General features: G+C 38.9%; 4 protein-coding genes and 1 pseudogene across 12 annotated transcripts; 3 read left to right on the forward strand and 2 right to left on the reverse strand.

Moving 5' to 3' along the window:
- LOC126629777 (putative disease resistance RPP13-like protein 1) overlaps positions 1–7,584 on the forward strand; it is a 22,290-nt pseudogene extending 14,706 nt beyond the window's left edge.
- Positions 5,065–6,982, forward strand: LOC126628987 (uncharacterized). Its single transcript, XM_050298871.1, has 7 exons — positions 5,065–5,141; positions 5,251–5,399; positions 5,569–5,743; positions 5,855–5,924; positions 6,415–6,611; positions 6,705–6,780; positions 6,872–6,982. The coding sequence occupies exons 1-7, from the start codon at positions 5,065–5,067 to the stop codon at positions 6,980–6,982; spliced, it is 855 nt and encodes a 284-aa protein (XP_050154828.1).
- A 4,074-nt stretch (positions 7,585–11,658) lies between the features above and the next one.
- On the reverse strand, positions 11,659–15,429 carry LOC126629775 (probable anion transporter 5). Its single transcript, XM_050299895.1, has 2 exons — positions 15,269–15,429; positions 11,659–13,682 (listed from the first exon to the last, which is right to left on the reverse strand). Exon 2 carries the CDS (start codon positions 13,443–13,445, stop codon positions 12,117–12,119), a length of 1,329 nt encoding a protein of 442 aa, XP_050155852.1. The 5' UTR covers positions 13,446–13,682; positions 15,269–15,429; the 3' UTR covers positions 11,659–12,116.
- Positions 15,430–16,528: 1,099 nt separating this feature from the next.
- LOC126627737 (cytochrome c oxidase assembly protein COX15-like) lies at positions 16,529–21,148 on the reverse strand. Of its 9 annotated transcripts, XM_050297252.1 has the most exons (6): positions 21,026–21,082; positions 18,584–18,641; positions 18,405–18,511; positions 17,660–17,886; positions 17,317–17,564; positions 16,529–17,010 (listed from the first exon to the last, which is right to left on the reverse strand). In XM_050297252.1, the coding sequence occupies exons 3-6, from the start codon at positions 18,473–18,475 to the stop codon at positions 16,933–16,935; spliced, it is 624 nt and encodes a 207-aa protein (XP_050153209.1). In that variant the 5' UTR covers positions 18,476–18,511; positions 18,584–18,641; positions 21,026–21,082; the 3' UTR covers positions 16,529–16,932. The 9 variants fall into 9 exon arrangements, 8 of the variants coding, with proteins under 8 accessions (XP_050153209.1, XP_050153207.1, XP_050153211.1 ...); XM_050297250.1 differs by lacking the exon at positions 18,584–18,641 and having other exon boundaries at positions 18,405–18,560; positions 21,026–21,148; XM_050297254.1 differs by lacking the exon at positions 18,584–18,641 and having other exon boundaries at positions 21,026–21,118.
- Positions 21,149–22,282: 1,134 nt separating this feature from the next.
- LOC126629686 (elongation factor 1-beta 2-like) lies at positions 22,283–23,367 on the forward strand. The gene is made up of 2 exons (XM_050299783.1): positions 22,283–22,451; positions 22,554–23,367. Exons 1-2 carry the CDS (start codon positions 22,366–22,368, stop codon positions 23,137–23,139), a joined length of 672 nt encoding a protein of 223 aa, XP_050155740.1. The 5' UTR covers positions 22,283–22,365; the 3' UTR covers positions 23,140–23,367.
- Positions 23,368–24,673: the final 1,306 nt, after the last annotated feature.

A 24,673-nucleotide genomic window follows, 5' to 3' on the forward strand; every position in this document is an offset into this window, starting at 1 on the left:
ACGATCGTCTATTGCACCGGCGGTACGATTATAACTTTATCTAAAGTAGAAAGAAAAAATGTTCCTCATCCCACCGAGGCAATAATTTAACCTCTACTTTTCCACTAAAAAACAAAGCACGACCACCAATTTCTCATAATGATTCTGCGTGTGTTGTCCGCTGAATTATTGACCAAGACAAAATCTAGTCGTCCTGCTCACAAAAGTGAAGTTCATTAGAGTTTAAGCTTCAGTTTCCATCACAAAACTATCCTCTCAGATTACTAGTTTCCAGAAAGAAAGAAAAAAATGGCAGGAGCTTTGATTGGGGAGGCTTTTCTCTCTGCTTCCATCCAGGTGATGTGCGATAAGATTGGTTCCGGCGAGTTCTTGGATCTGTTTCGGGGGAAAAAGCTTGATCGTTCGCTCATGGAGAAGCTGAAGTTGACATTGTTGACCCTTCATGCAGTGCTCAATGATGCAGAGGAGAAGCAGATTGCCATCCCTGATGTGGGAAGCTGGCTCGACGAGCTCAAACATGCTATCTTGGATGCGGAGGATCTACTTGATGAGATCGATGCTGAAGCTTTGCGCTCCAAGGTGGAAGCTGAATATCAAACTAAGAAAACCCAGGTGTGGAACTTCCTATCTACCTCTCTTAATCCTTTTTATCAAGGCATGAATGGTAGGATACAAGAGTTATTCCAAAGGTTAGAACACCTCGCAAAACAAATTAAGCTCCTTGGTCTTATAGGAGGTGTTAAGGGAAAGGGGAAATTTTCTCAAAGAGCTCCCACAACATTCTTGGTTGAGCATGAATTTTGTCCTTATGGTAGGGACGGAGATAAAGACAAGTTGAAAACAATGTTGCTATCTGATTATGCAAGTAGCAGCCACGTATCAATAATCCCCATAGTGGGAATGGGCGGGGTTGGTAAGACAACCCTTGCTCAGGTCCTTTACAACGATGAAAAAATAAAAGAGCATTTTGATGTTACTGCTTGGGCATGTGTTTCCGAAGATTTTGATGCTATGAGGGTAACAAAAGCCCTTATTGAATCAATTAGCTCAAAACCTTGCAGTCTTCAAGATAGCTTGCTTCAAGTTGAACTAAGGGAACAAGTGAGGGGGAAAAAGTTCTTACTTGTGTTGGACGACCTTTGGAATGACAACTATAGTGATTGGGATCTTGTGCGGGCTCCTTTTACTTATGGGGCGAGGGGAAGTAAGGTCATTGTAACAACGAGAAACGAAAGTGTTGCATCCCTGGTGCACACCATGCCTATTCACTACTTGAAACATTTGTCGGATGAAGATTGTTGGTTGTTACTCACAAAACATGCATTTAGAAATGAAGATTCTAGTGCGCATCCAGACTTGGAAGAAATTGGTAAGCAAATTGCATGCAAGTGCAATGGTCTTCCTTTAGCTGCAAAAGCGCTTGGGGGTCTCTTAGGTTGTAATGTGGATTACGAGGAATGGAGTCACATATTGAACAACAATCTTTGGGAGATATTGCATGATAAAGGTGTTCTTCCATCATTAAGATTGAGTTACCATTATCTCCCTACTTATTTGAAACAATGCTTTGCTTATTTCTCAATTTTCCCAAAGGACTATGAATTTGAAAGGGAAAATATAATTCAACTTTGGATGGCACTGGGTTTAATTCCACAAGTTGAGAGGTCGGCAAGAGATACTTTGATGAACTATTGTCGAGATCACTACTTCAAAGATCATTAATTGGGAAATCAAGTTTCACAATGCATGATCTCATTAACGACTTGGCTATGTCCGTGTCTGGAGAATTTTGTTTTAGGTTGGATGAGGGACAGCCACATGAAGTTCCTAAACGAGTTCGACATTTATCATATATGAGCGGAAGATTTGACACCGCTGCAAAATTTAAGCAATTGGATGAAATTAAGTGTTTGCGCACCTTATTTCCCATGTCCTTAAGACCATACTATGATTGGGATCCAAGCTATGTAAGCAAAAAGGTCCTAGAGGATTTGTTACCAGAGCCAAAATGTTTACGGGTGTTGTCATTGGCAAGATATAAAAATATCACTCAAATACCTGATAGCATTGGTAAACACTTGCACTTGCGCTACATTGATCTCTCTAACACTGCAATTATAAGGTTACCAGATACGGTGTGTACTCTCTACAATTTGCAAACTCTATTGTTGTTCGGTTGTTCCTCACTTGTTGATTTGCCTGCAGACATGAGAAAATTGATAAATTTGCGTCATCTTGATATTGGTGGAACTCGTGTAAAAGAGATGCCGGTGCAAATGGGTAGACTAAAAAGTTTGAGAACATTGACAAATTTTGTGTTGGGGAAATCTATTGGGTCAGGTGGCATGGGAGAACTGGGGCAATTGTCGCACCTTCGAGGAAAATTATCAATCTTGAATTTGCAAAATGTAGTCAATCCTATGGATGCCTCGGGGGCCAATTTGAAGGATAAGAAACATCTCAGCGAAGTAGAGTTGGCATGGGGTCCTGAGGATGCATATGATTCCATGAAAGAGAGATATGTACTGGAAAGCCTACAACCTTCCGTAAATCTGGCAAAGCTGACCATCAGATTTTATGGTGGAACCAGCTTTCCATATTGGTTGGGAGACACTTCCTTCTCCAACATACAAGTCATGCGTCTCACTGATTGTAGTACTTGTTTGTTGTTGCCACCAGTTGGGCGGTTACCGGCTCTCAAAGAGCTCTATATAGAAAGGATGAAATCTGTCACGAGTATTGGTGTTGAGTTCTACAGGGGTAATGGAGCTTCTTTAAGTCAGCCATTTCAATCTCTCAAGAAGCTAGAGTTCAAAGAGATGCCGGAGTGGGAGGAATGGCTACCTTGTCCAGGCAGAGGTCAATCTCTAGACTTTCCTCGTCTTGAGGAGCTGACTTTAGAGAAATGTCCGAAGCTGAGGGGAAACTTGCCCGATCATCTTCCTTGCTTGAGAAAACTTTCCGTGTCCAACTGCGGGGTTCTACATGAAGGGGCTACCAGAATACCGTGGTCTCTCATCGTTAACATGGAGTCCTTGCGACAGTCTCTTGAAGAACTGCGGATAGTTCGATGCCCTGGTCTCTCGTCGTTACCGGAGACGGAGTCGCTTTCTTCGCTTACCAAACTTGCCATTCAATTTTTTAGTCCCAAAGAATGCTTGCGGCCGCACTTCAGCAATTGTCTTCAAAGCTTGAGTCTCGTTAACTGCGAATCACTGTTGTCGTTCCCTAAAAATGGTCTACCCACTTCGTTGACATTACTTAAAATATGCAATTGCAGGAGATTAGAATTCCTATCTCATGAGATGATGACCAAATTGACGTCCCTTCGACATTTGGAATTGTGCGAAAGCTGTGATTCACTGAGGTCCTTCCCGCTGGGCGTTTTCCCCAAACTTTCAGTTCTTAATATAATGGCCAATGAAAATCTAGAATCCCTTTCGATTGGAGGAGGAGCTGAAGTTGAAAATCTCACTCATCTCAAGGAGCTCCGTATCGACTACTGTCCAAATCTGGTCTCTTTTCCCCACGGGGGATTGCCCACTCCCAACCTGGCTGAATTTAGAGTCTGGGGATGCGAGAATTTGAAGTTATTGCCCGACCGAATACACACCCTCACAGCCCTTCGATTTTTGAATATAGATCTTCGAAATGTTGAGTCATTTGCAGAAGGGGGTTTGCCTCCCAACCTACAAACATTTCATATCTTACATTGTGAGAAACTGAAGCCTTCAGTGGAGTACTGGGGTTTGCAACGAATTGTCTCCCTTCGAACAATTCGGATCTGGGGAAGCGAGAATGTGTTGGAGACGTTGCTCAAGGAACAGCTGCTCCCTACCACTCTTCACACTCTCTATATCCACGGAATGAGAAGTCTGAAATCTTTGGAGGGAAAGGGACTTCAACACCTCACTTGGCTTCAAGTGCTCGAAATTAGCAACTGTGATAGTCTCGAATTCCTGCCAAAAGAGGGTCTTCCGGCATCGCTTTCTTTCCTGAGCATCGAAAAGTGTTCTTCTCTGGAGAAGAGGTGTCAGGAGAAGACGGGAGAAGAGTGGATGAAGATAGCTCGCATTCCTTGCATCAAGATAGACGACCAAGTCATCATTTGAGATCTCAAGTCAAAGTGAGGTACGCACATAGCACCATTTTCATTCCATAGCCAAGATTCAGACTCTGTAAAAAGTTTCTCTTCAATTATTTGCTGTCATTTATACTGTTTTAATCAATCAATCAATCAGTTATTAATTGTTTAATTCAACTACGCTACTCTTCCATCTCCCTTCCGTGTTTGTTCTCCCCTGTAAACCATGTATCGTGAAATTTCAAGATAATATCATCCGAGGGCAACTTGTGTTAGCTTACATTAATTACTAGTCGTCGAATCGTGCTCTGGCTTATCTGTCATGAATATGATTCTCCCACATGGGCGATGAGGTAACCCTGGATGATGTTTTTATTTCTTTCTCGTACTTATGTGATTTGATTGTGGTGGAATGCCTATCCATCTCAAGATAACGAAAAGATCCCGATTGTCAAACTTGAACTTTCAAGGAATAAACTGGATTGACTAAAACTTTCACATTGCTATCTTTCCTTGTCAAATCATGTGTAAATTTTGTTCCCGCTTTCAGAGTTTGATTGCAATGATGAAGTAGGGGAAAATGTGAAGGCATCATTTAAGCTTATGTATTAGTCAAATGTTAACAGTGAAATTCAACTATGCTTTCAGGGCAAAATTATGTCACTAACATGTTTGTCGGCTTTGCTGATGCAGATAGCAAACTGTGCTGTAAAGATTGAATTACCTAAGTCCATTGCATCCATCAATTAGTTGTCTGTGAATGGTTCTCCTGCAGTGTGACATGAATATGATTCTCCTTCAATCGGATAGGTAACCCCTGGAATGATGTTTTTCTCATATGCTGCTTTATTTTCAATACAAGCAAAAATGCCTTTTCATCCTCCCTTCATGTTGCTGCCATCTTTGTGTGGTTGCAGATCTGTTTTGGTACATACACAGCTGTTGAAGTGAGAACGGGTGACGATGACCACAAAACAAAAATGAGAGCAAGTTTCTTTGGAGCGCTGCCCTCATGCTTGCGCTTGATGGAAGTTAGTACATTATGTTACAAGAGCAGGTGGGTGGTTGCTGCACTACACATTTTACAGGAACGATATTTCTTATGTTGAACACTGAGATAACAAAAATTGAATTCCATTTTTTAATTGGAAACCAGTGTGAACCAGTGTTGGTTCACCAAGAAAACAAGGGAAGAAGAAATCTCTTGATGGAAGCAATGATATGAACTTGGATGCATCTCCAAAATCTGATGAGCAGGAAACTAAGAAAACAAAGCAGGAGGAGTTGATGGAAATTTGTAATGGCAGCAGAGATGGTACTGCTGCTAAGAGAAATAAGAATGACAATGCCAAGGAAGTCAGAAAGCATCTTAAAGTCGAGGATTGAGACTCAAGAGGTTGATTTTGGCAGCAGAGATGGTGGTGCTGTTGATTTTAGTTTTTTCTTTGTGAATTCATATTGATATTGTTGTTGGTTGGTTTTAGTTCTGTTTAAGAGGGCTTATGGTCTTGAGTTTTTGCAGGCAATGTGTGTTGGTTCACGTAGCAAACGAGAGAAGGAGAACGCCCTTGATCAGAGCGAAGATGTGAAGTACTCGGATGTAGCAAAGCAGGACGAGTTGATGGAAACTTGTAATGCATCAGAGATGGTGGTGCTGCTGTGAATGAGAATGATGTCAAGGTCAAGGGCAAGGCTGCAAGAGGGTGTCGCAGGGTCAAGGAATGCCACGTTGAGAGCAGAGAGATAGATATTGAGCTGCCCCTACCTCAGGGTACCATTAGCTGCTGTGGATATAGAAAATGCTCTCCAGTTTTTGAAGTTCTGTGAAACATTTAGCGAGGTAATTCTTACTTTTGTTCTATTATATATTTGATTAAATGTTTCTCTAATCTTGTTTTAATTGATTTTGTGCACCGCTTTTCTGTGCTAAAAACATTCCTGAACTTCCAATTCACTTGAAATCTCTTTTTTTTTCTTTTCTTGTTTCTTTTAACTCTAGTGTTTTTAAATTGAAAAGTCCCAAGCTGAATCCGTTCTTCGAGAACTATCTCGTCGAGGAAGTGGATGGCCTGGACAGTACTCCATTGTTCGATTTCATAGCTATATGCTCTTCTTCATACAGGAGTAAGAACTCTGCCTAATGTATTATAGTTATGCATAAAGTACTTTAGTAAGCTGTAATTTTCATAAGGATTCGACGTAATTATGGAGTGCCGGCTGTCGACTACCTGACGCCCTCCCCCTCCTCCTTTATCCGGGCTTGGGACCGGCAATGGTGAAAATAATTCATATGGTTTACGCCAACTTTATTTTCTCTTAGATCTCTATAGCAAACAAGCACCAACTGCTCATGGTTCCAAGATTTGGAGAACCTGATCTCCGCATCCAGGGTCTCTATGGTTGACCCCGTTATGAAGGAGTTGCCTTCTGAGTGTTTTAGTGGAGGCAGGGATGGATATGATGCCTTAATCTTCTCCCAAAATCTTAGGCTTTTGAATTTCCTCTGTGATGGGGCTCTTAATGCAAAGTAAGTAGAAGATACATAGTATGCAGATTATAACTTTGTAGTTGTCTGCGTACTCCGTTACGAGTGATGAGTTGTTTTCAGTCCCTTGTCCAGGACGCTGAGGGGATGGATTGAGGACCAAAATAAAAGAGTTGTCCAACGTAAAAGGTTTTCTCTAGCAAAGAATAAGGTCATATGACAAGAAGGAAATCTTTGAGGCAAGCATCTTTCGGAGCCAACATGGAGTTCTGTTTTTAACTAAATCAATCATACATGTGCAGGAGAGAGATCTCCAAGCAAAGTCGCTGGAGGAGATGGCTAAGAGAACCACTGCAGATAATGGCAGTGCTGTCCCAATTTCAGAGTCGGACTCCATTGTTTCATTACTCTGACGTAAGGCTGCTCAAGCTCACACGGAGGTGGTCGATGCTATGGCCATGATACCGGAAAGTAAGTTCCCATTTCTAACATCTTTATCCCTTCAATTACCCTTTTCGCTTTCTGTAATTGATGTTAAAACTATTGTTAATACTTAACACTTGCGATGTTTTTCCATTTGGTTGAAATGCTTTCCATGTTTTGGTTCTTCATGAAAATCTGGTTAAACATTCTTGTGCCAAAATTGTTTTGACTTATTTTATAGGCGATGGAATATGTGAGGCTGTTAGAATACAGCCTTATCTTGTCGATGCTGATGGACATTGCTTTTGGAAACTGAAAGGCAATTTTGGTGAAGATATATTCCTTCAAGGTTAGTTTCAACTGTTCTAAACACAATGAGTTGATTTCCAGTTTTTGAGTTATTTCGATGTAATAATTTTTTTCCAAGTATTTTACAGATTTGGGAACCTGGGATGGAACTCCATCTGGTGAACAACGGTCCGTCTGCAGTGCTAAAGAGCCAATAGACAAATACTGCTCTTCTCCGGCTCTAAAGTACGCAGACATACTTGTTTTACATTGTTAATAATAATGTTCTGATATCGACAGTTCCCCTCCCTGCCAATTAGGCCTGTAAATGGGTCGGGTTTATTGGGTTTAGGTCGGGTTTAACCCGACCCGTTAAGCTAACGGGTCATCCAAACCCAACCCGTTAAGCTAACGGGTCATCCAAACCCAACCCGTTAAGTTAACGGGTCACCCGTTTCACCCGTTACTGTTTTTTTTTTTTTTTTTTTTGGTTTTTTTGTGTTTTTTTACACATTTCATCCAAATCAATGCAAAAATGCAGCAGAGGATGCAATGCAATTCATGAGCCAACATGGAATGGCAGATTACAATTAAAAGTGCTTCTGGAGGCCTCAACAATTATTGAAAACATTTACTATAAGATGATAAATGTAGCCATTATAATAACAGCGCATGCCCTCACCTCAAGTTGCTCATGTAGCCATTATAACATAATGCTATTATAATGGGAAAGTGCTTTTGCTCGATTAATTTAAAACAGCGCTCTTTAGTGCAGTAAAAAGAGCACAAGTACAAGTTCTACTATAGGTAATGTCTAATGCCCTATTAAGACAGATACATGCTTCAATTTCTTGTAGCCCTTCCTCACCCAGACAATGTACGTGTGGCAATCATTTTCCAACTACACTTCACTCATCACCTATATAATTGCTTGGTTGATCCTCCCAAGCCAAAGTTAGCAGCATTCTAATTAGCTTCCACCTGCAATAATAAAGAACACAACAATTTCTTCAGCATTCTAATTAGCACCATCTGTTATAACTGGAGCATTGTCTTTAAAAGAACAAGTTAAAAAACAAACCAAATCATAATTCAGACCCAAAATTACATAACAAATCAGAAGAAAGTTTACTTAGGCTGGGGAGGAAAGTAGGTCAGTTAGGCAATCATGAATCATGAGCCGTGTTACAACTCACACGTATTTGTTAAATTTCATAGAGCAAAACAAATACAGTTGGATATTGTTATGTTCCATTGAAACTCGGGATCTTGGGTTGAAATGACCTGAAGTATATTGTAGAGCTTTAATCCCCACGGCAAGAACTATAACAAGACTGCTAAATAAGGGAACTTAGCCGCTGTTGTCTCCAAACTTATTTATGCTTTGATATATGGTTTGTCTGTGAAATCTTTATTTCTGGGGACTACACTCTATAATCCATATACTTGCTAAGTTACTGCTATATCTGCAATCCAATACCATGTTTGAACCAAAATCTTCCAAAATTTAGAACTAAAAACATCTTGAAACCGGGATAATAACCCGAAGAATCAAATGCAACAAACTAAAACTAACTACTATATATATACTGAAGGGAAGAGCCTTCTCGGAAGTTTGACCAGGATTCATATGCTGTTAGTAGATTGATCACATTTCAATCTAAACAGGATTCAAACAATGTGAAGGCAAAGAAGGCTATAACAGCAAAAGCAGAGAGTTTAATGAAAGAAGATTACCTAAGAAGCTATTGGGACAATGCTGAACTACGGAACAAAGAGACTAATCAATGTTAGACTATTTATACGGACACTAACTCTAAATCTTAAGGAAGCAAAGACGCAATGCAGAAGAAAAACGAAACCTATAGAAACCAACAGAGCTCTTATAGACAGATCCCTACACATTATACAGTATACATACAAAAAAAACGAAACGAGACACCTAAACTTAACTCTAAAAGGGTTAACAAGAATTAGCGAACTTGTGAGGGGATTACATTGGAACATTCAAGTCTAATGTAGTTTCCCCCTGCTTTCATATGTAATGACGAGTTACACAAAAGTTGGCAATCATTTCAATCTAGCAAATTGCTAGTAGCAATGGTTCTAAATTGTTAAACCTTATGCCTTTCACGGGAACTGGATGAGGAAATAATCTCTGCTCAGGGCATGACGTTCCAATTTCAGATTGGTTAGACTGACCGGTAGCCAGAGTGATAATACTCCAACAACCCAATTCCAATCCAAAAACCAACCAAAACAAACCAAACTCAATACTTTTAACTTAATGGGGGTGAATTAACAGCTCCAATTTACCCAAAAATGGAAATTTTAATTGGAGAATATACAAATGAACAAATTTTACACAAAACCCATGAACAAAAAGCAAAACCCAATATCCAAAACACAACAAAAAAAAAACCCTGAAAATGGTCGAATCTAATCTGCAGAGTCCACCTAAAATCGAATCTAATCTGAGAAAAAATAGATGAATCTAATATGCAGAAACAAAAAGTAATCGAAATGAAAGAAAAGGTGGAAGGGAATTGAAGCTTACTAGAGAGAGAGTGGTGGAGTTCAGTAAGATTTTTGAGGGAAGAAGATGAGGCAGCGAACGGCGTGCGATCTCTCAATCTCAGAGAGCAACGAACGGCGCGCGAGCAAGGTAGCGACGAGCAACTCTCAGTCTCAGAGAGCAACGAACGGCGTGCAAGGGAGGCAGCGACAAGCTACCAACGAGAGACCTAGTAGGAACCTGAGGGTTTTGAAATCTATTGAAATTACACAAAAATCCTTACTAACGGGTGTTAACGGATGGTTAATGGGTTTCGCGGGTTCACCCAAACTGACCCGTTAAATAACGGGTGATTAACGGGTTGACCCGTTAACCATCCGATCTGTTAACCACCCACCCGAATACTAATTTTAATGGGTCGAGTTGGGTCGGGTTAACGGGTTGGGTTAAAAATGCTAGGCCTACTGCCAATCCCATTTTTTTATGAACTGGTTGATGATGCATCAACTGTTTGCTTGGCTTGCAGGGAAAAACAGGGCAAGAGGGAGTGAAGGCAGTCCAAAAACTTGTAGCTTTCCCAACTTCTTCGGAAAGCAATAACAAAAATGCGCAGGTTTCCCAGACTCCTGATAGCAATGGCAAAAAGGGGCAGGTTTCCCAAGCTCCTGAATGCAATCGAGAGAACATGGAGCTCGGTCCGGAGGTGAATTAAACTTTTTTAGCCCAGAAGACATTAAATTCCTTTTCTTTTTCGTAAATACATAGGAAGGGGTATACATGTGCGAGAAAATATGTGTACATACAACTATACAAGTCGGCTGCCCAGGTTTCTGTATGCATTCCTACATGGGGAGATTTCGCTCTCTACGAATCTGAAGGGGCAGCGGTCTTGAGAAACTGGCACAGCTGCCTCCGAGCAGAAAGAATTGAGAAGAGTGGTCCTGATATATTGGGATGAGCTTTGTCATAGTTATTTCTTAACAGCTTATGAAATTTTCATGTATCTTCATCTCTTGATATATGCTCCCAGTTCAACTTTCAAACTATTGCGAAGTGCCCTGGGTTTGGTCTTTATGTGTTCGTTTGAGATTGCTTTTGTAGGAGTCATTTTTTTGTTCATAAGCATTTTCTAAAACTGCTTTTATTAGAGCTTTGGACTTGGTGGGGAGTGATATAAGAAGAGCTAAAAGTGTTTTCTAACAACTGAACACTTTTTTGACTGCCTTGAGTAGGAAAGGTTGTTAGATGCTTCTTTAGAAAGCATCATTGGATTTTTTAATAAAAATTTCATGCTTCTTAAACTTTCCAAAGTGCTTCTAATGAAAGCACTATTTTCAGTTTATGATTCGGGTCAAATATTGTTTGTATTGTGGTGTGGTTGTACATTGAATTTTGATTCCGCAAATACGATCATCCTCAAAATTTATTCAAACCAATAAATATATATAGTAGCTTCCTTAGCAATTTCTGATACCATTGATCTTCAACGTAGCACTAAGTAATACCAAAAATGAATGTGAGATTAATAATGAAAGATCTAACAGTTGTGAAAATCAAATCTAACAGTTAAAACACATGTAGCATTGAATGTTGCGTAGAATTTATTAAGATGTAACTAAAGACTATTTCACGTACCTAACGGTGGGGGTCTATGTAGAAGATGCAAAAGAACATCTCACTTTAGTTGGAGAATGTAAAATACTCGAACTTATGATGATGAGCCTCTCACCCTATTGCTAATTGATTTTGGAATTAAAACACCACCCGGCACTTCAAAAAGTCATCCTACACTCCAAATTTATAAAAATGTGCATGATGACATATTTGGAGTGCCAATAGCAACACCAAAATGAAACGTGGACATTCCACAAAGAAGCAACATTTCCATTAACCGAATGAAACATGGTAGTGGTATGGAGATGAAATCAAATTGAACAAATACATTGAAAAAACAGAGAGAACGTAAAAATTTGAAGACATGTACTCTACCCCAGAGTAGACTGACCACTTCATCTTGTATATGGGTTATTAATTTCACCTAACCTTCCTTCATACACACGAAATAAATTATATGGTGGAAGCAATCAGTGAGCTTAACAGTTGAACTCATTGTAATCTATCTCCAATATGACCAGCTATCGCTTTGCTACCAATCTTTTTTCTTAATTAAGTTCATACGCTGTCCCAAGGCAACAATCATATGCTACAGTACCTTGTCAGGAATGATCACCGAACTACGAACAATTATATATCAAGAATCCGCGTGCACATCTATCGATGAGCTACGAGCAGGAGGTATGCATGGAAAAAACCCTACCTCGTCAGTCAAAAATTCTCTCCCCAGTTGAGAACAGCAAAAATACTAACGAACTAAAAATGCAGAGCAAACCCGGGATGAAGAACACCAATCTCCAGCTCTCTGGACTTGAAAGACTCGAATCAACACTTCTAGCGGCTTCAAGAAGTTTGCCGGTCAGATCAACTCCAATAATGCCAGCTAACGTACCAGCAGTGTTAGAAACTCCCATCACAATGCCTGCATATCTCGGGGCAATATCCATGTGATTCACTGCGAAACCAGCTCTCCCAAGCGCCAAGAAACCCAGAGCCACAGAAGAGCAGAGGACAGCTCCACCAGATGTTCTGAAAATGGGAATTGCCATCAGTGCAAGAGAAGCAACTATGAACCCTATGGTGTTCAAGAGCTTCCGCGTTCTGGTCACAGACAAGATTCTCTTTGTGACCAAGTGATCAGCAACCACCCCACCTATATTTGAGAAAATAAACATGTTGAGATACGGCAACATCTTAGAAGAACCCATTTCCTGAAGGCTAAGCTGGAGCCCCAATTCAAAGTATGTCGGCAGCCAGTTCATTAACACATATAAAGCGTAGTGGAATGTGAAATTATTAACCACGATTGCCCAAACTGGCAAACTGAGTAAAATTTTCTTCCATGGGATTTTCGCACTTCTGATGGAACTTCCTCCATTCTCTAGTTTCAGCTTTTCACTTCCGTTGATTGGCAACGCTGATTCTCCAAAACCAGCAGCTGTGGCTTTTGGATGTTCTGAGCGAGGTGGGTCACTGGCATACTTGAACCAAAGCAAAGACCACATGGCACCTAGTGCTGCCTCGACAAGAAAGACAGCCTGCGGACCTCTATACTTTACAAGGCTTGGAAGAAAAAGCATTCCTGCAGCTGCACCTAGGTACATACCAGAAGTCGTAAGAGAAACCGATCTGGATCTTTCATGCGGTGGAACCCACTGTGCTAAAACTGTGTGAATTGAGGGGAATATAAACCCTTGTGCAACACCAACAAGCAACCGAGCAACCACCATGACAAAGACTCGATTGGGGTCCAAAGGTACCAATGCACAAGTTGCTGACCATAATACAAAGGAAAGGAGAAGGACCTTCCTTCCTCCAATTTTTTGGGCTGCCCAGCCTCCAGGCACCTGTGAACAAGCATATCCATAATAGAATGTAGAAAGAATTGTGCCTTTACTTGCTTGATTCACCCCAACAGCATCAGCAGCAAAAGTGTATGCAATTGAAAACCCGACACGTTCTATATAGCAAACAGATGTGCAGATGAAGGTCAATATGACGACTAAATAACGCTTTGGAAATTTCATCGTCCCCATACCTCACCTTTTGTGACATTAACAAGTACTTTACATTGCCAAAATTGCCTTCAGAAGCTTTTCATATTTTCATTAAAAGAGTCAACTTTGTCAATGTTATCAACTGTAGCTATTATGTCTGCTATCTTTAAGTGAGCTGACTTTTAACAGCTCACATTTCTTATAAAAGTGGTTCAGAAGAGGAAAGCAGCAACTTCAATAGTATCACAAATCAATGCTTAGATATGTTGATGTAATCTGCAGGAGGAAAAAGTGGGTTAGAAGAAGAAAGCAGCAGCTCAGCAACAAACAACATAGCATACATAAAAAACCAAAAACATTTACTGTACAAGGGCTTCCATGTTCCAAGAAAGTGAAGCTAGGCGATCGACTACTTGTTAGTCGAAATTTCAACAGAGCTCTCTTCATTTTTTATGGCATTTCCCAAATTTATAGAAACTGCCACTTCTACTAGTTCCCTAATATATGCACGGATTCACACCCAAAGGGATTCTTTTATTGTTCGGTGACCAATTTTTGTATAAAAAGAAAACATCAATGAATCAACAGCCTTTGCACTGAGAAATGTATTCGTCTACAGCCAAGGACACAAACCCCAGCAAAATGGGCAATATAGATACTTTAGTGCTTTGGTTTACTTATGTATTGCCGCCATTTATTCTATGTTAATCCCCAACTCTAATATATTGTAATGCTATGTTTAATAACTGATTGGACTCTTTGTTTTTTTCTTTATTTGGTTAAGACTCCTTGTTTTCTTATCTACAAGCAAGTTCTACTATAAAAACGTGAATTTCCTTAAATAATAGAAAGGGTAATCAAACATGGAAATTGAAGGCTAAACTGTCTCACAGTTGAAGCAATTCTGGACCCAATACAATTTAGTTGCAGATAAAACATATCTAATAAAATTGTTAACAGTGAAACAATACAGAGTCAGATATCTACACAAACTTAATGTGCTTAATCAATGAAAAAAGCAAGAAAAATGTTGAGAAAACCAACTTTAGGTTCCAAAATCAAAATCCTCAAACCCCTAAAAAACCAAAACAAAAAAAATAAAAAACAGATATGCAGAATCTTAAGAACCCGAAGAAGATCGGAAGGACGTTGACAAAAAAGAATTTGGAAGGACAGATCATATTCCAAAGTGAAACTTTCCCGAATCTGAAGTTGAAGACAAATCCTAGTTTGGTCTAAAAACTCCTAAAAAGCTCTAAATTGAAAATCCAAAGAATTTTCTTCCGGGTTCTTTCGTTCTCCCATTTGGGTCTACATTTTCTACTGGTGAGAAAACCCATTGGCCACTAAAAAAATTCTATGACGAGCGGGTTTTAATAAGGGGAATTGATAAGGGGCTAATAGGATCCATTAGATTGAACTGAGCTGTGCAGGTTAAAATGAAACCAGGTCAACTGAAACGCATAAATCCAGAAGAAATCCAACATTTTCCAAGCATTTCACAGTGCCCCAACCCAGATTCAAAAACTCTCTGTGTATTTCTACATCTTCAACTATATAATCAAGTACAACAACACAATGTCCATTCAAAATAATAAATCATACAAAGATCAATTGAAAACAAAAGGTCCACTTGATAATCACAAAGCCACAGCACAGAAATAAGACAACAATTGAATCCATTAATCCGATTAATTTAGAAAATTAACTGAAACCCTAATTCCTAAATCCCGAAATTTAGATTCAGAAAAATAAAATTGAAATTAGATGAAGAGAAGTAGGGGGTGGTGAGGTCAGCGGTTCGGTGGAGTATTGAAATCTGAAGAAGTAGAAGAAGGAGGACGAGGAGGACGAGAACTTACAGTTAGAGAGCACAGGAGAGGAGAGGAGAGGAGAGAAGGGTGGAAACGCGGCGCCTGGATCCGTGGAGCGGCGGAAGCACTGCACTGTCGCTGCTGGGGAGATAAATTGGAAATTTGGACTCTTATGAGTATTTTTTATTCTTTGGTTTTGTTTTTGGGTATGAAGATTATGTGTGCTTGCGTAATTTTTTATCGTAATTCGGAGTACCCTTTATAGTTGTATTTTAACTGTTAAATATTTATTTAAAAATAAAAAATAAAATTTAAAAATACGATGTATTATTAAGATTTAAAATATTAGTATCGGTGAAAATTGATAGGAAATTTATGAAAATATCAATGATTATGTCGAATATTGACATTAATATTAGTTGCTTTTGATAAAAATTATAAATAATATATGTCTATTTTCAAGAAATATCGACCGGAGAAAATTTTAACAAAGAGAGCAGTGCACGAACTGATCCATGCTTCTCTCTCTTGTCCATCTTCCCACGTTCTTTCACACTGTACCAAACAACCGCGAACCACCGAACCGCCACCGGTGGCGCCATGGTTCCAACGGATGTCTAAATTTAAAAATCATTTTAACCGTAAAATTTAAAGAAAAACAATATGGAAGCCCAAGCCACCTCCCCCACCTTTCCCTCCCCTCTCCTACCCTCCCCTACCCACCTTTCCCCATTCGTTCATCCCCACTTCTCATCGCCCCCAAATATACCCACCAAATCCCCAGCCCCAACCACTACAACCGTAGTTGCCAATTTTTTAAATTTAAATTTGATTTTTTTTAATAGGGCTGTTTTTATTACATGAATGTGAGGTTCATGTAAAAAACAGTAAAATTCGTATTCATGTAATTCATGTAATTACTGAATTGTCGGTGACTTTTATTTTTATTCAGCTTTGATTAAAGTGTTGGAATAGTAATTTTATACTAGTTTATGTTGCATCAAAGTTGCATTTTCGTTATGGGATTTCTTGAATTGATTGTAGCTTGTGGTTGTGGAAGCTGAGGGATCTGATGCAACATAAACGCAACAAGTGGCGCGGGTTGACGAGAGTAATATTCTACAACTAGCAATTCATATATTTTCAAACTGATTCATTTCACCTTTTCTATTGGCATGAAGTTTTTCAATTTGCAATTGTTAATATTTGAAGTTTTTTTCGTATCATTTTCAATCTCAAACATTGATTTTTCTACCAATTACATACATCCATTAGTTTACTTTTTAAGTTCTTTGTTAACTTATAGTGTGACAAACCAAATGGAATAAATTAAGCGGGCCAAAGTCGCACCACATCATCAGTTAATTCCAAGAATTTTTCTTGAAACTACATCTAAGTACATTCTGGACCAAATTACATTTGCATAATTGCATGTAATTAAGGTATACTATAAACCAAGAAAAGCAAGCTTACAGTTCCTGTGGAGATACCACTGTTTTGTTGCCCAAAGGCGTCTATGCTGCTACAAAACGACGACGGATCACTCACTTATACTGAGTATTATTTCCAACTACAAACAGAAGAACCATTTCTGCACATTTGCAAAACAATCCCGCTGTAAAGGGGTGATTTACGTACAACACAAGAACCGAAGAGATAATGTTTGACCCGAAAAAATGTCCAACTGTCACAAAATTGTACTGCAAAGTCGTCTAGATTGTCTTTGCAACTTGAGGCAGTGATTTAAGAAGGGACGCTGATGGCCCACGCAAGGTATTATAGGCATGCCCCTGCACATGAAAGAATATATATATATATATATATATATATATATATATATATATATATATATATATATATATATATATATAACTTGAGGCAGTGATTTAAGAAGGGACGCTGATGGCCCACGCAAGGTATTATAGGCATGCCCCTGCACATGAAAGAATATATATATATATATATATATATATATCATATACATATTATATATGTATGTATGTGAGTGTGTGTGTGTGTAATCTCCTACTATGAAAAAGCCACAATCATCCCTTTAGTTCACTGTGAAATGCAAGAATAGGAAGAAAATTACATACAGCATCATTCCCGGCAACAAATGCTCCCGAGACAGCAGTTACTCCAACAAGTAAGCTTACAGGGAGAGCAAGTCGCTTCACCTTTGCTGCCCCACGAACCCAAGCTAGCGATTCAGCAGGTGGTTCAGGCATGACAACAGAAAGACCAGTCCATAAAAGGCCACAGTATATAGCAAAGGCTGAAGTAAGATGAGCTGCAAGACGGTAAGGGCTTACTCTTGGCTGAGCATACTCAGTTGGTGGCTCCTGTGAGAGACAGAATTATTTCAAAGATCCATCATTTAACTACAATTCAATCCAAACCACCATCACACAAATAAAATAAAATAAAAAACATACCGAACCTCTAATCCACTTTTAACCATCCACCAGCCAATTAAACACTGCCCAGCACCAAGGGCAAAAAGAGCAGAAAGTCTCACTCCAAGCTGTAAGGTAATATACCCCTTACGAAGAAAATATGAGAATGGCAATGCAAACATAATACCCAGAGCCCTTCCCCACATACGATGTGCATATTCCATCCAATATATAAATTTGAAATCTTCAGTACCCATACCTCGATTTACACTGCAGTCAAGAACCAGGTAACATCATAAGGGTCCAAAAAAACTTCAACTATCTTTCAAAGCAACAACATCAATTATTTAGTTAGTCAATCCTTCAAATCTGGGTAAACGCAAAATACAAAAATCTAGAGAAACACATGAACATTAATATTATCATCAGCAATATAGTCCTTAAAAGCATATATACTATGTTTTCACATCAGCAAGGAAATGATCGCATCCGCGCCAACTTTGGTAATTCTCGAAGGCTTTTAATGTGCTTTGATGCTTAGAGACAGATCACTATGAGCTACGAGCTATAAAAGGCTTAAAAGTTTGAAAAGCAACTAAAAGTAGTGCTACAAAAATGTGCAGTTTTATTTTCAGTTTGCACTAACCGCTTATGCTCGGGGACTGCTTGTACTTCTCAAGTTCAAGCAGCCAGTCCTCATCCGAGAGAGGCGGGAGCCCCCCAGTAAATTTCCAATCACTCATCGAAAGACCAGATCATGTAAGTCGTGTAATACCGCCAAGTATCACCATACTAAAAACCCATGCAGCTGAGCCAAAAAGCCAAATGCCAACCATTTTCTGAGCATGAGGTCCTCCATTTACAAGAAGCTTCAATCCCTCCTTATTTTGAATGCCTACAGAAGCCACAGTGGACATATTCCTTATAGATGGTACATAGTTACCCTGAAATTGGCATAAGAAATTACCTTTTCATTTTGGTACATTAACGCATGCATTGATCGTGGAAAACAGAGTACTTCAAAACCGTGAAATCAAAACCATAAAAATTAAAGATTAAAAGCAATGGACTTCAATGATATGATTTTAGGTTCCTCCCCCCCCCCCCCCCCCTTTCTTTTCTTCCTCTCAAATGGTCTGTTTATCCCCGTTTGAATTCACTACTACCCTAAAAGACATCAAGGGTCATTAATCCCAGACATCATAAACATTCTTACGAATTTTCATGCATGAATTTTCTACCAAATTAACAATTTAACATATATGTAGGCAATCCAGATTCATTATGTATTACGAATTTTATTTTTTACTTTATTGAGGCTATAATCATCTACTCCAACTATAAAGCACTTGTTTAGCAATATTAACATTCTATTATTTCATGCACAGATCAACCATCCATACAAAACATTCTTAACCCAGAAAACAGAGACACAACACCCATTTTGTATTTAGTACTTGTCGATTTCAAGATTTAATAATTCCAATCATAATATTTCCTTGTTGGTTGCATTTCCGATGTGGGACTCTATCCTCCAACACGCAAAATTAATCTCTAAATCAATCCATCAACAGCTGTATGAAGCATGGATACGGATACAGCGATACGATACGACACGACACGATGATACGGAAAATTTCTAAAAATTAAGATACGATACGCTATGGATATGACAAATAAAAATGTATATAGCAACAAAACTATACATTTTAAAACATAATTAATTATTCAAATTCAAGTACATTTGAGTTGTTAGAGAAGAAAAGTTCGAAATCTAATCCTCTATATACAGTAAGAGAAGTGTGAAAGTCGTATTCATGGTTTTAATTAGAGGGAAGCCCTTTGCATTCAGCAGCTTTCAATTATAGATGTCTCCTATTAATTTTCTCCTCCTCATTACCTTTTTTGAAAGTGTAAAATGTATCCTAAAAGCCGGATACGTGTATCCTAAATGTAGGATACGCGTATCCATCATATCAAATTTGTGTCCATCAACCAAAATACGTGTCGGACGAGTATCCGAGAGTATCGGGTAAGTATCGTATCCGATCAAGTATCGAATACGGGATATGGGATACGGGACCAAACAGAAGCATCCTTGCATCACAGCTGACAGTTAGAGTCATAAAATTCATTGTGCAATAACTTCCCAATTCTCAGTCATTTACTTTCAGAAAATGAATTTAAGGAAAACAAAACGAGGAGAGAAAGGAACCTTGGGCAAAGATCGAAAGCCATCCAAGCATTTCCTTGTTACTCCCGTTGAGAGTAATCTGAAGGATTCCTCGCTCAGAAACCTAGACGGTGTCTTTCCTCTAATATTGTACAGAGCCTTGCCATTGTTCTTCAAAAAAAAACCCTATCACTCGGCTCCGAAAAATCTCTCTCAAGTCTGAAACTGAGAGGGGAAAGTTCAAGAACAGAAAACCATATCAACATAATACAACGAAACTTAAACTGCATTGTATAGCAGTCAAACCTCACTTAAAAAGAGAGAATAGGAATTCGGACGACATACATAGAGGGTTGAGTATCTCCTGCTCAGTAGGCCTGGCATTTTTAATCCAACCCGTTAACCCGACCCGACTCAAACTGTTAATATTTATATTTGGATGGATATTTAACGGATCGGGTCGCTAACGGATGAACCCGTTAAATAATGGGTCACTTTGGGGCAACCCGTTAGACCCGTTAGGACCCGTTAACACCCGTTAGTTGAGGATATTTTAGTAATTTTAGTAAAGTCTTAATAACCAAAAATAAACTTTATGAAAAGAAAAAAATAATAATAATTGTTAACGGGTGACCGTTAGCTTAACGGGTTGGGTTCGAATGACCCGTTAACTTAACGGGTCAGGTTGAACCCGACCCAAACCCAATAAACCCGACCCGTTTACAGGTCTACTGCTCAGTACATGTATATACCAATTATTATTCCCATGATAGTTTACACGTAGATAACCAAATTAAGAATTCTAAATTAGGGTTTCCAACAGCTTCACATGTTAGGATTCCAACCCAAAATCACAAATTAAATCTTCAATCAAATCCCTCAATAGTCACAAACAACATCAAAAGTTCACAAGATTGGTTTGAGATAAATCTGGGTTTTCCGGAACCCTCTCATCTGGGAGGAGAAGGAGAGAAGACTCTCTCATCTCACCTAAGTACATACAAGTATACAACACAATGTCCATAATTGCACTCCCCACTCGATAATTCATAAAGCCACATCTCAGATATTAGACATTAATTGAACCCTAAATTAGAATTTAGGAGAGTAACTGAGTCCATAATTCCTAAAACCCTAAAATACAATTTACAAAAAGGGATATTAAATAGCAAGAAGAAGAGAAATCGAGAAGTACAAGGAGCTAAAAGGTTGAGAGGAAGAAGAAAGAGGACTTACTGTTAGAGAGCAGAGCAGAGGACGGTGGAAACGGCGGCGTGGCTGAAGCACCGCACTGTCTAGATACTGCTGACGACTTTTTTTTGTTTTTTTTTTCAGTATAAAGATTTAAAGAAATTTTAAGAAAAAATTCTCGTACTGTTTATTTTTAATAAAAAAATTATATTTTTATATTTTTTTAATATTATTTATTACACTTTTATTTGTCATTTTTTATTAACTAAATTTTTTTTTGGAGTTTTAACAAAAAACTCACGGTACCGTTCATTTTAACGAAAAACCATATTTTTACACTAAAAAGTCAAATCGGGTACTATTCATTTTATCATTTATTTTGTCCTTATCATTAAAACTCAAAGTTTTTAAACCTTTTTCATTAGTTTTCCTAACAATTACAGCCTAGAGGTTGTACCTTACCTAATTTCATTAATTTTGAGAGAAATTAGCTAAATTGAGATTTTTGAAATATAATTGCTGAAATGATTAAAATCAAATATTTATCACATCAACTACATAGTGATTATATATCGACGACATACTTAAACGTGATAGGTAGTGGGTTAAAAAAAATTCTAACCACCAAAGCAATCTACTAATTAATTAAAGTGAAGTGTGTTAATAAATTGCAGAAACAAGCACCGCCGTTCCTTGTACCTCAAGGAACGAAACAAACCGACTGAATACAAGCGGGAGAGCTATTCTGCAGTTTACCGACAGCACCCAATCACCCAAGCCTAGAATTATTTTCTCGTGGCTTTTTTTCAACTTTGTGAAAAAGCACTAAATAGATTAATAATCAACTTCAAATTGTCGCTAAATAGATTTGTTAAACCACATACGCCATGAGGGTTTCATCCCTACTAGCTCCAATTTTGCGATATATTTGCCAGTTATGTCATTTCCCTTTTTAATTAAAAACTAAATGGTATGATCAGATCGCAAGTGACTCTTTACCATAGTGGTAGAAAGAAATTGAGATCTTGGATGACAGTTTGGTTTCAAATTCTGCCGTTAGCTAATTTAACAACTAATCTACTAAATAGCCCTTTACCACAGTTCTCGTTTGTGACTAATCTAACAAAATTTATTATTAAAAAAATAAATAAAAAGTATGATCCGATCAGAGATGCTGGGGAAAAAGGGGCGGGCCATAGGTTGGATGTAGAGACCCAAAAGAAAAAGGAATATTATCCCACAGATACTCTTACTCAGCTAGGGTTTTTTCCCAGCCCAAATATAATATAAATAGGCAGCTGTCATGATTCCGAACAAATCTCTCTCTCGCCCTACTACTCTCACTCTTTGGCCGCCTCTCTTAACTCTCTCTCTCGCAAATCACCATGGCCATCACCTTCTCAGATCTCTACACCGATGCCGGTCTCAAAGCCCTCGACGAGTTCCTTGCCGGCAAATCTTACATCTCCGGGTAACAATTTCTTCTTCTTCTTCTTCTTCTTTATTTTTCTGTATATTTCAATGGATTTTACTTTATTTTTTGTTAAGAATTCACTGCTCATCCCAATCTCAGAGACAAGCTGACTTTGGATGACATCAAGGTGTACGCCGCCGTGTTGGAGAAGCCCGCCGGTTCTTATGCCAATGTGAGCAAGTGGTACGACGCCGTTTCGTCCCAACTCGCTTCCACCTTCCCCGGGAAGGCTGCCGGAGTGAGAGTCAGCAGCGGTAAGGCTGGGGCTGCTGCTCCCGCTCCCGCTGCCGCCGCTGGATGCGATGACGATGACGATTTGGACCTCTTTGGCGACGAGACTGAGGAGGACAAGAAGGCCGAGGCGGAGTTGGCCGCAGCCAAAAAGGCGTCTACCAAGAAGAAGGAGAGTGGAAAGTCCTCTGTTCTTTTGGATGTCAAGCCTTGGGACGATGAGACTGACATGAAGAAGCTCGAGGAGGCTGTTCGGAGTGTCGAGATGGAGGGTCTCTTCTGGGGCGCATCGAAATTGGTTTCCGTTGGTTACGGGATCAAGAAGTTGCAGATCATGCTCACCATTGTCGATGACCTTGTTTCCGTCGATGACCTCATCGAAGAGCAGCTTACCGTTGAGCCCCGCAACGAGTATATCCAGAGCTGCGACATTGTTGCCTTCAACAAAATTTAATCCTACTACTGCGGTGCACTACTCTTCGTTATCATATTTACTTATTCGGTTTGGATTTGTGGTAGCAATTTTCGCGAGTCAATCTACTTTTGATCTTTACATGATGATATATGGTTTTAATTCGTGTTTCTACTTGTTGGCTTTTGTTATTTTGAGTTTTGTAATCCTTAAGTTATACAGTTAATGTGCTTAATTGCTATCTAGATTTTTTTTTTCTTCGGTGAATAATCGCTCTAGTTGTTTTTACTTTTCAATTGAATTGTTCATCCAATCAAGAGGAAGCTGGGATGAGAGAATCCGTGGTCTAATTAAATCGTATTTGTGAATTGCCTTGGAAAGTTATGAGATGATATATGCATCAAGTTTGATCGTTGCGCAAATTGTATCTTGAATCGCTCTGCAAGTCATGGTTATTAAGGGTGGAAGTAGTTGCTGTTACTCTAGGTGTTTGTTAAATTGGGTCATAAGTAAAGATTAACTAGGTTTTGTGGATTATGTTTTTGGTTCCCTTGCAATATTCGGTCATCATGTAAGCTGGTTAGCAACGGATATGTCTTCTCTGCGTAGTCAAAAGACTCAAAACTAAGTATCATTCTTTCTATCCTCTCTCTCTCTCTCTCATGTGCTTTTTCTTAGGGATTGTTCTTGCTAGGCTTGTTTCTAACATCGTGCTGCTGCCGTACTTTAGTTTTCGTTCATGTAATGGTAGGATGATGTAGTATTTGTATCTAACGGAACGGAAGACGTGACACAAAATCGAGCGCAATGACGTTCTAGGATTCATGTAGCCGACCTCATTTAGCGGGAAAAGGTTTTGTTGTTATTATGGTGCCAGAATGCAATGAGCTTGTATTTTCTGGCATGGCAAGTTTATCATTTATCGAACATTTGCATCTTTGAATTACTGTTTTCTTTTGTGAATTGTCCAATTGTGTGTAATATTTTTTTTTTTTACTTTAGTTTGAATCCAAGTCCTGTACGAGAAGTTGAGTCCTCAACATGATCTATGTGTGAAAGAGGGATGTTGAAGAAATTAAACGAACGACGCTGGTAAACTACTGATTGATGCACGTTGTATTTCGGTTGTATTTCGGTTGAAGTGCTTCGAACGGGAACAATCGTTTGTAATGCAAACGTCAGTAAATAACGTATTCAAATCCATGGCTCTTATGGTTCGGTTAGGGAGATGCCGAACATCCTGAAACATTTTTGAAACTTATGTTCGAATGCGTACTACCGAACATTCCCATATGTGTGCAAGGGTGTAATTTGAAGACAATTTCATTAATCTGCTGGGTGCGAAGAGAGATTATTTGGGTGTGAACTTCCTTTCATCCTTTGTAATATGAATTAGGAATTAACTCGACTCTTTCATATACTTTGATCGAACCTGTTTATATTATAAATCACTTCATAAGGATTATCTTTAAAAAAATCATAAAATAGGAGAAGTTTATTTATCGAATTGTATAAAAACAAACCGCCGAATACGATAAAAACATTAATTGTCAATTTATTTGCTACTATTGATTTA

The sequence above is a fragment of the Malus sylvestris genome, chromosome 7 (genome assembly GCF_916048215.2).
Source record: "Malus sylvestris chromosome 7, drMalSylv7.2, whole genome shotgun sequence".
In the NCBI taxonomy this organism is placed as follows: domain Eukaryota; kingdom Viridiplantae; phylum Streptophyta; class Magnoliopsida; order Rosales; family Rosaceae; genus Malus; species Malus sylvestris.

Excerpts from the sequence above, each read along its gene's own strand:
- LOC126627737 (XM_050297250.1), bottom strand. The coding sequence starts at position 18,475 with ATGGAGGACCTCATGCTCAGAAAATGGTTGGCATTTGGCTTTTTGGCT. Across the intron at positions 17,565-17,659 it reads GGTTAAAAGTGGATTAGAGG|AGGAGCCACCAACTGAGTAT; the intron begins TTCGGTATGTTT and ends TCTGTCTCTCAC. Across the intron at positions 17,011-17,316 it reads TTGTTGCCGGGAATGATGCT|GGGCATGCCTATAATACCTT; the intron begins GTATGTAATTTT and ends TTTCATGTGCAG.
- LOC126629686 (XM_050299783.1), top strand. The coding sequence starts at position 22,366 with ATGGCCATCACCTTCTCAGATCTCTACACCGATGCCGGTCTCAAAGCC. Across the intron at positions 22,452-22,553 it reads GGCAAATCTTACATCTCCGG|AGACAAGCTGACTTTGGATG; the intron begins GTAACAATTTCT and ends TCCCAATCTCAG.
- LOC126629775 (XM_050299895.1), bottom strand. The coding sequence starts at position 13,445 with ATGGGGACGATGAAATTTCCAAAGCGTTATTTAGTCGTCATATTGACC.
- LOC126628987 (XM_050298871.1), top strand. The coding sequence starts at position 5,065 with ATGAGAGCAAGTTTCTTTGGAGCGCTGCCCTCATGCTTGCGCTTGATG. Across the intron at positions 5,400-5,568 it reads TTGTAATGGCAGCAGAGATG|TTCTGTTTAAGAGGGCTTAT; the intron begins GTACTGCTGCTA and ends GGTTGGTTTTAG. Across the intron at positions 6,612-6,704 it reads GATGGGGCTCTTAATGCAAA|GACGCTGAGGGGATGGATTG; the intron begins GTAAGTAGAAGA and ends TCCCTTGTCCAG.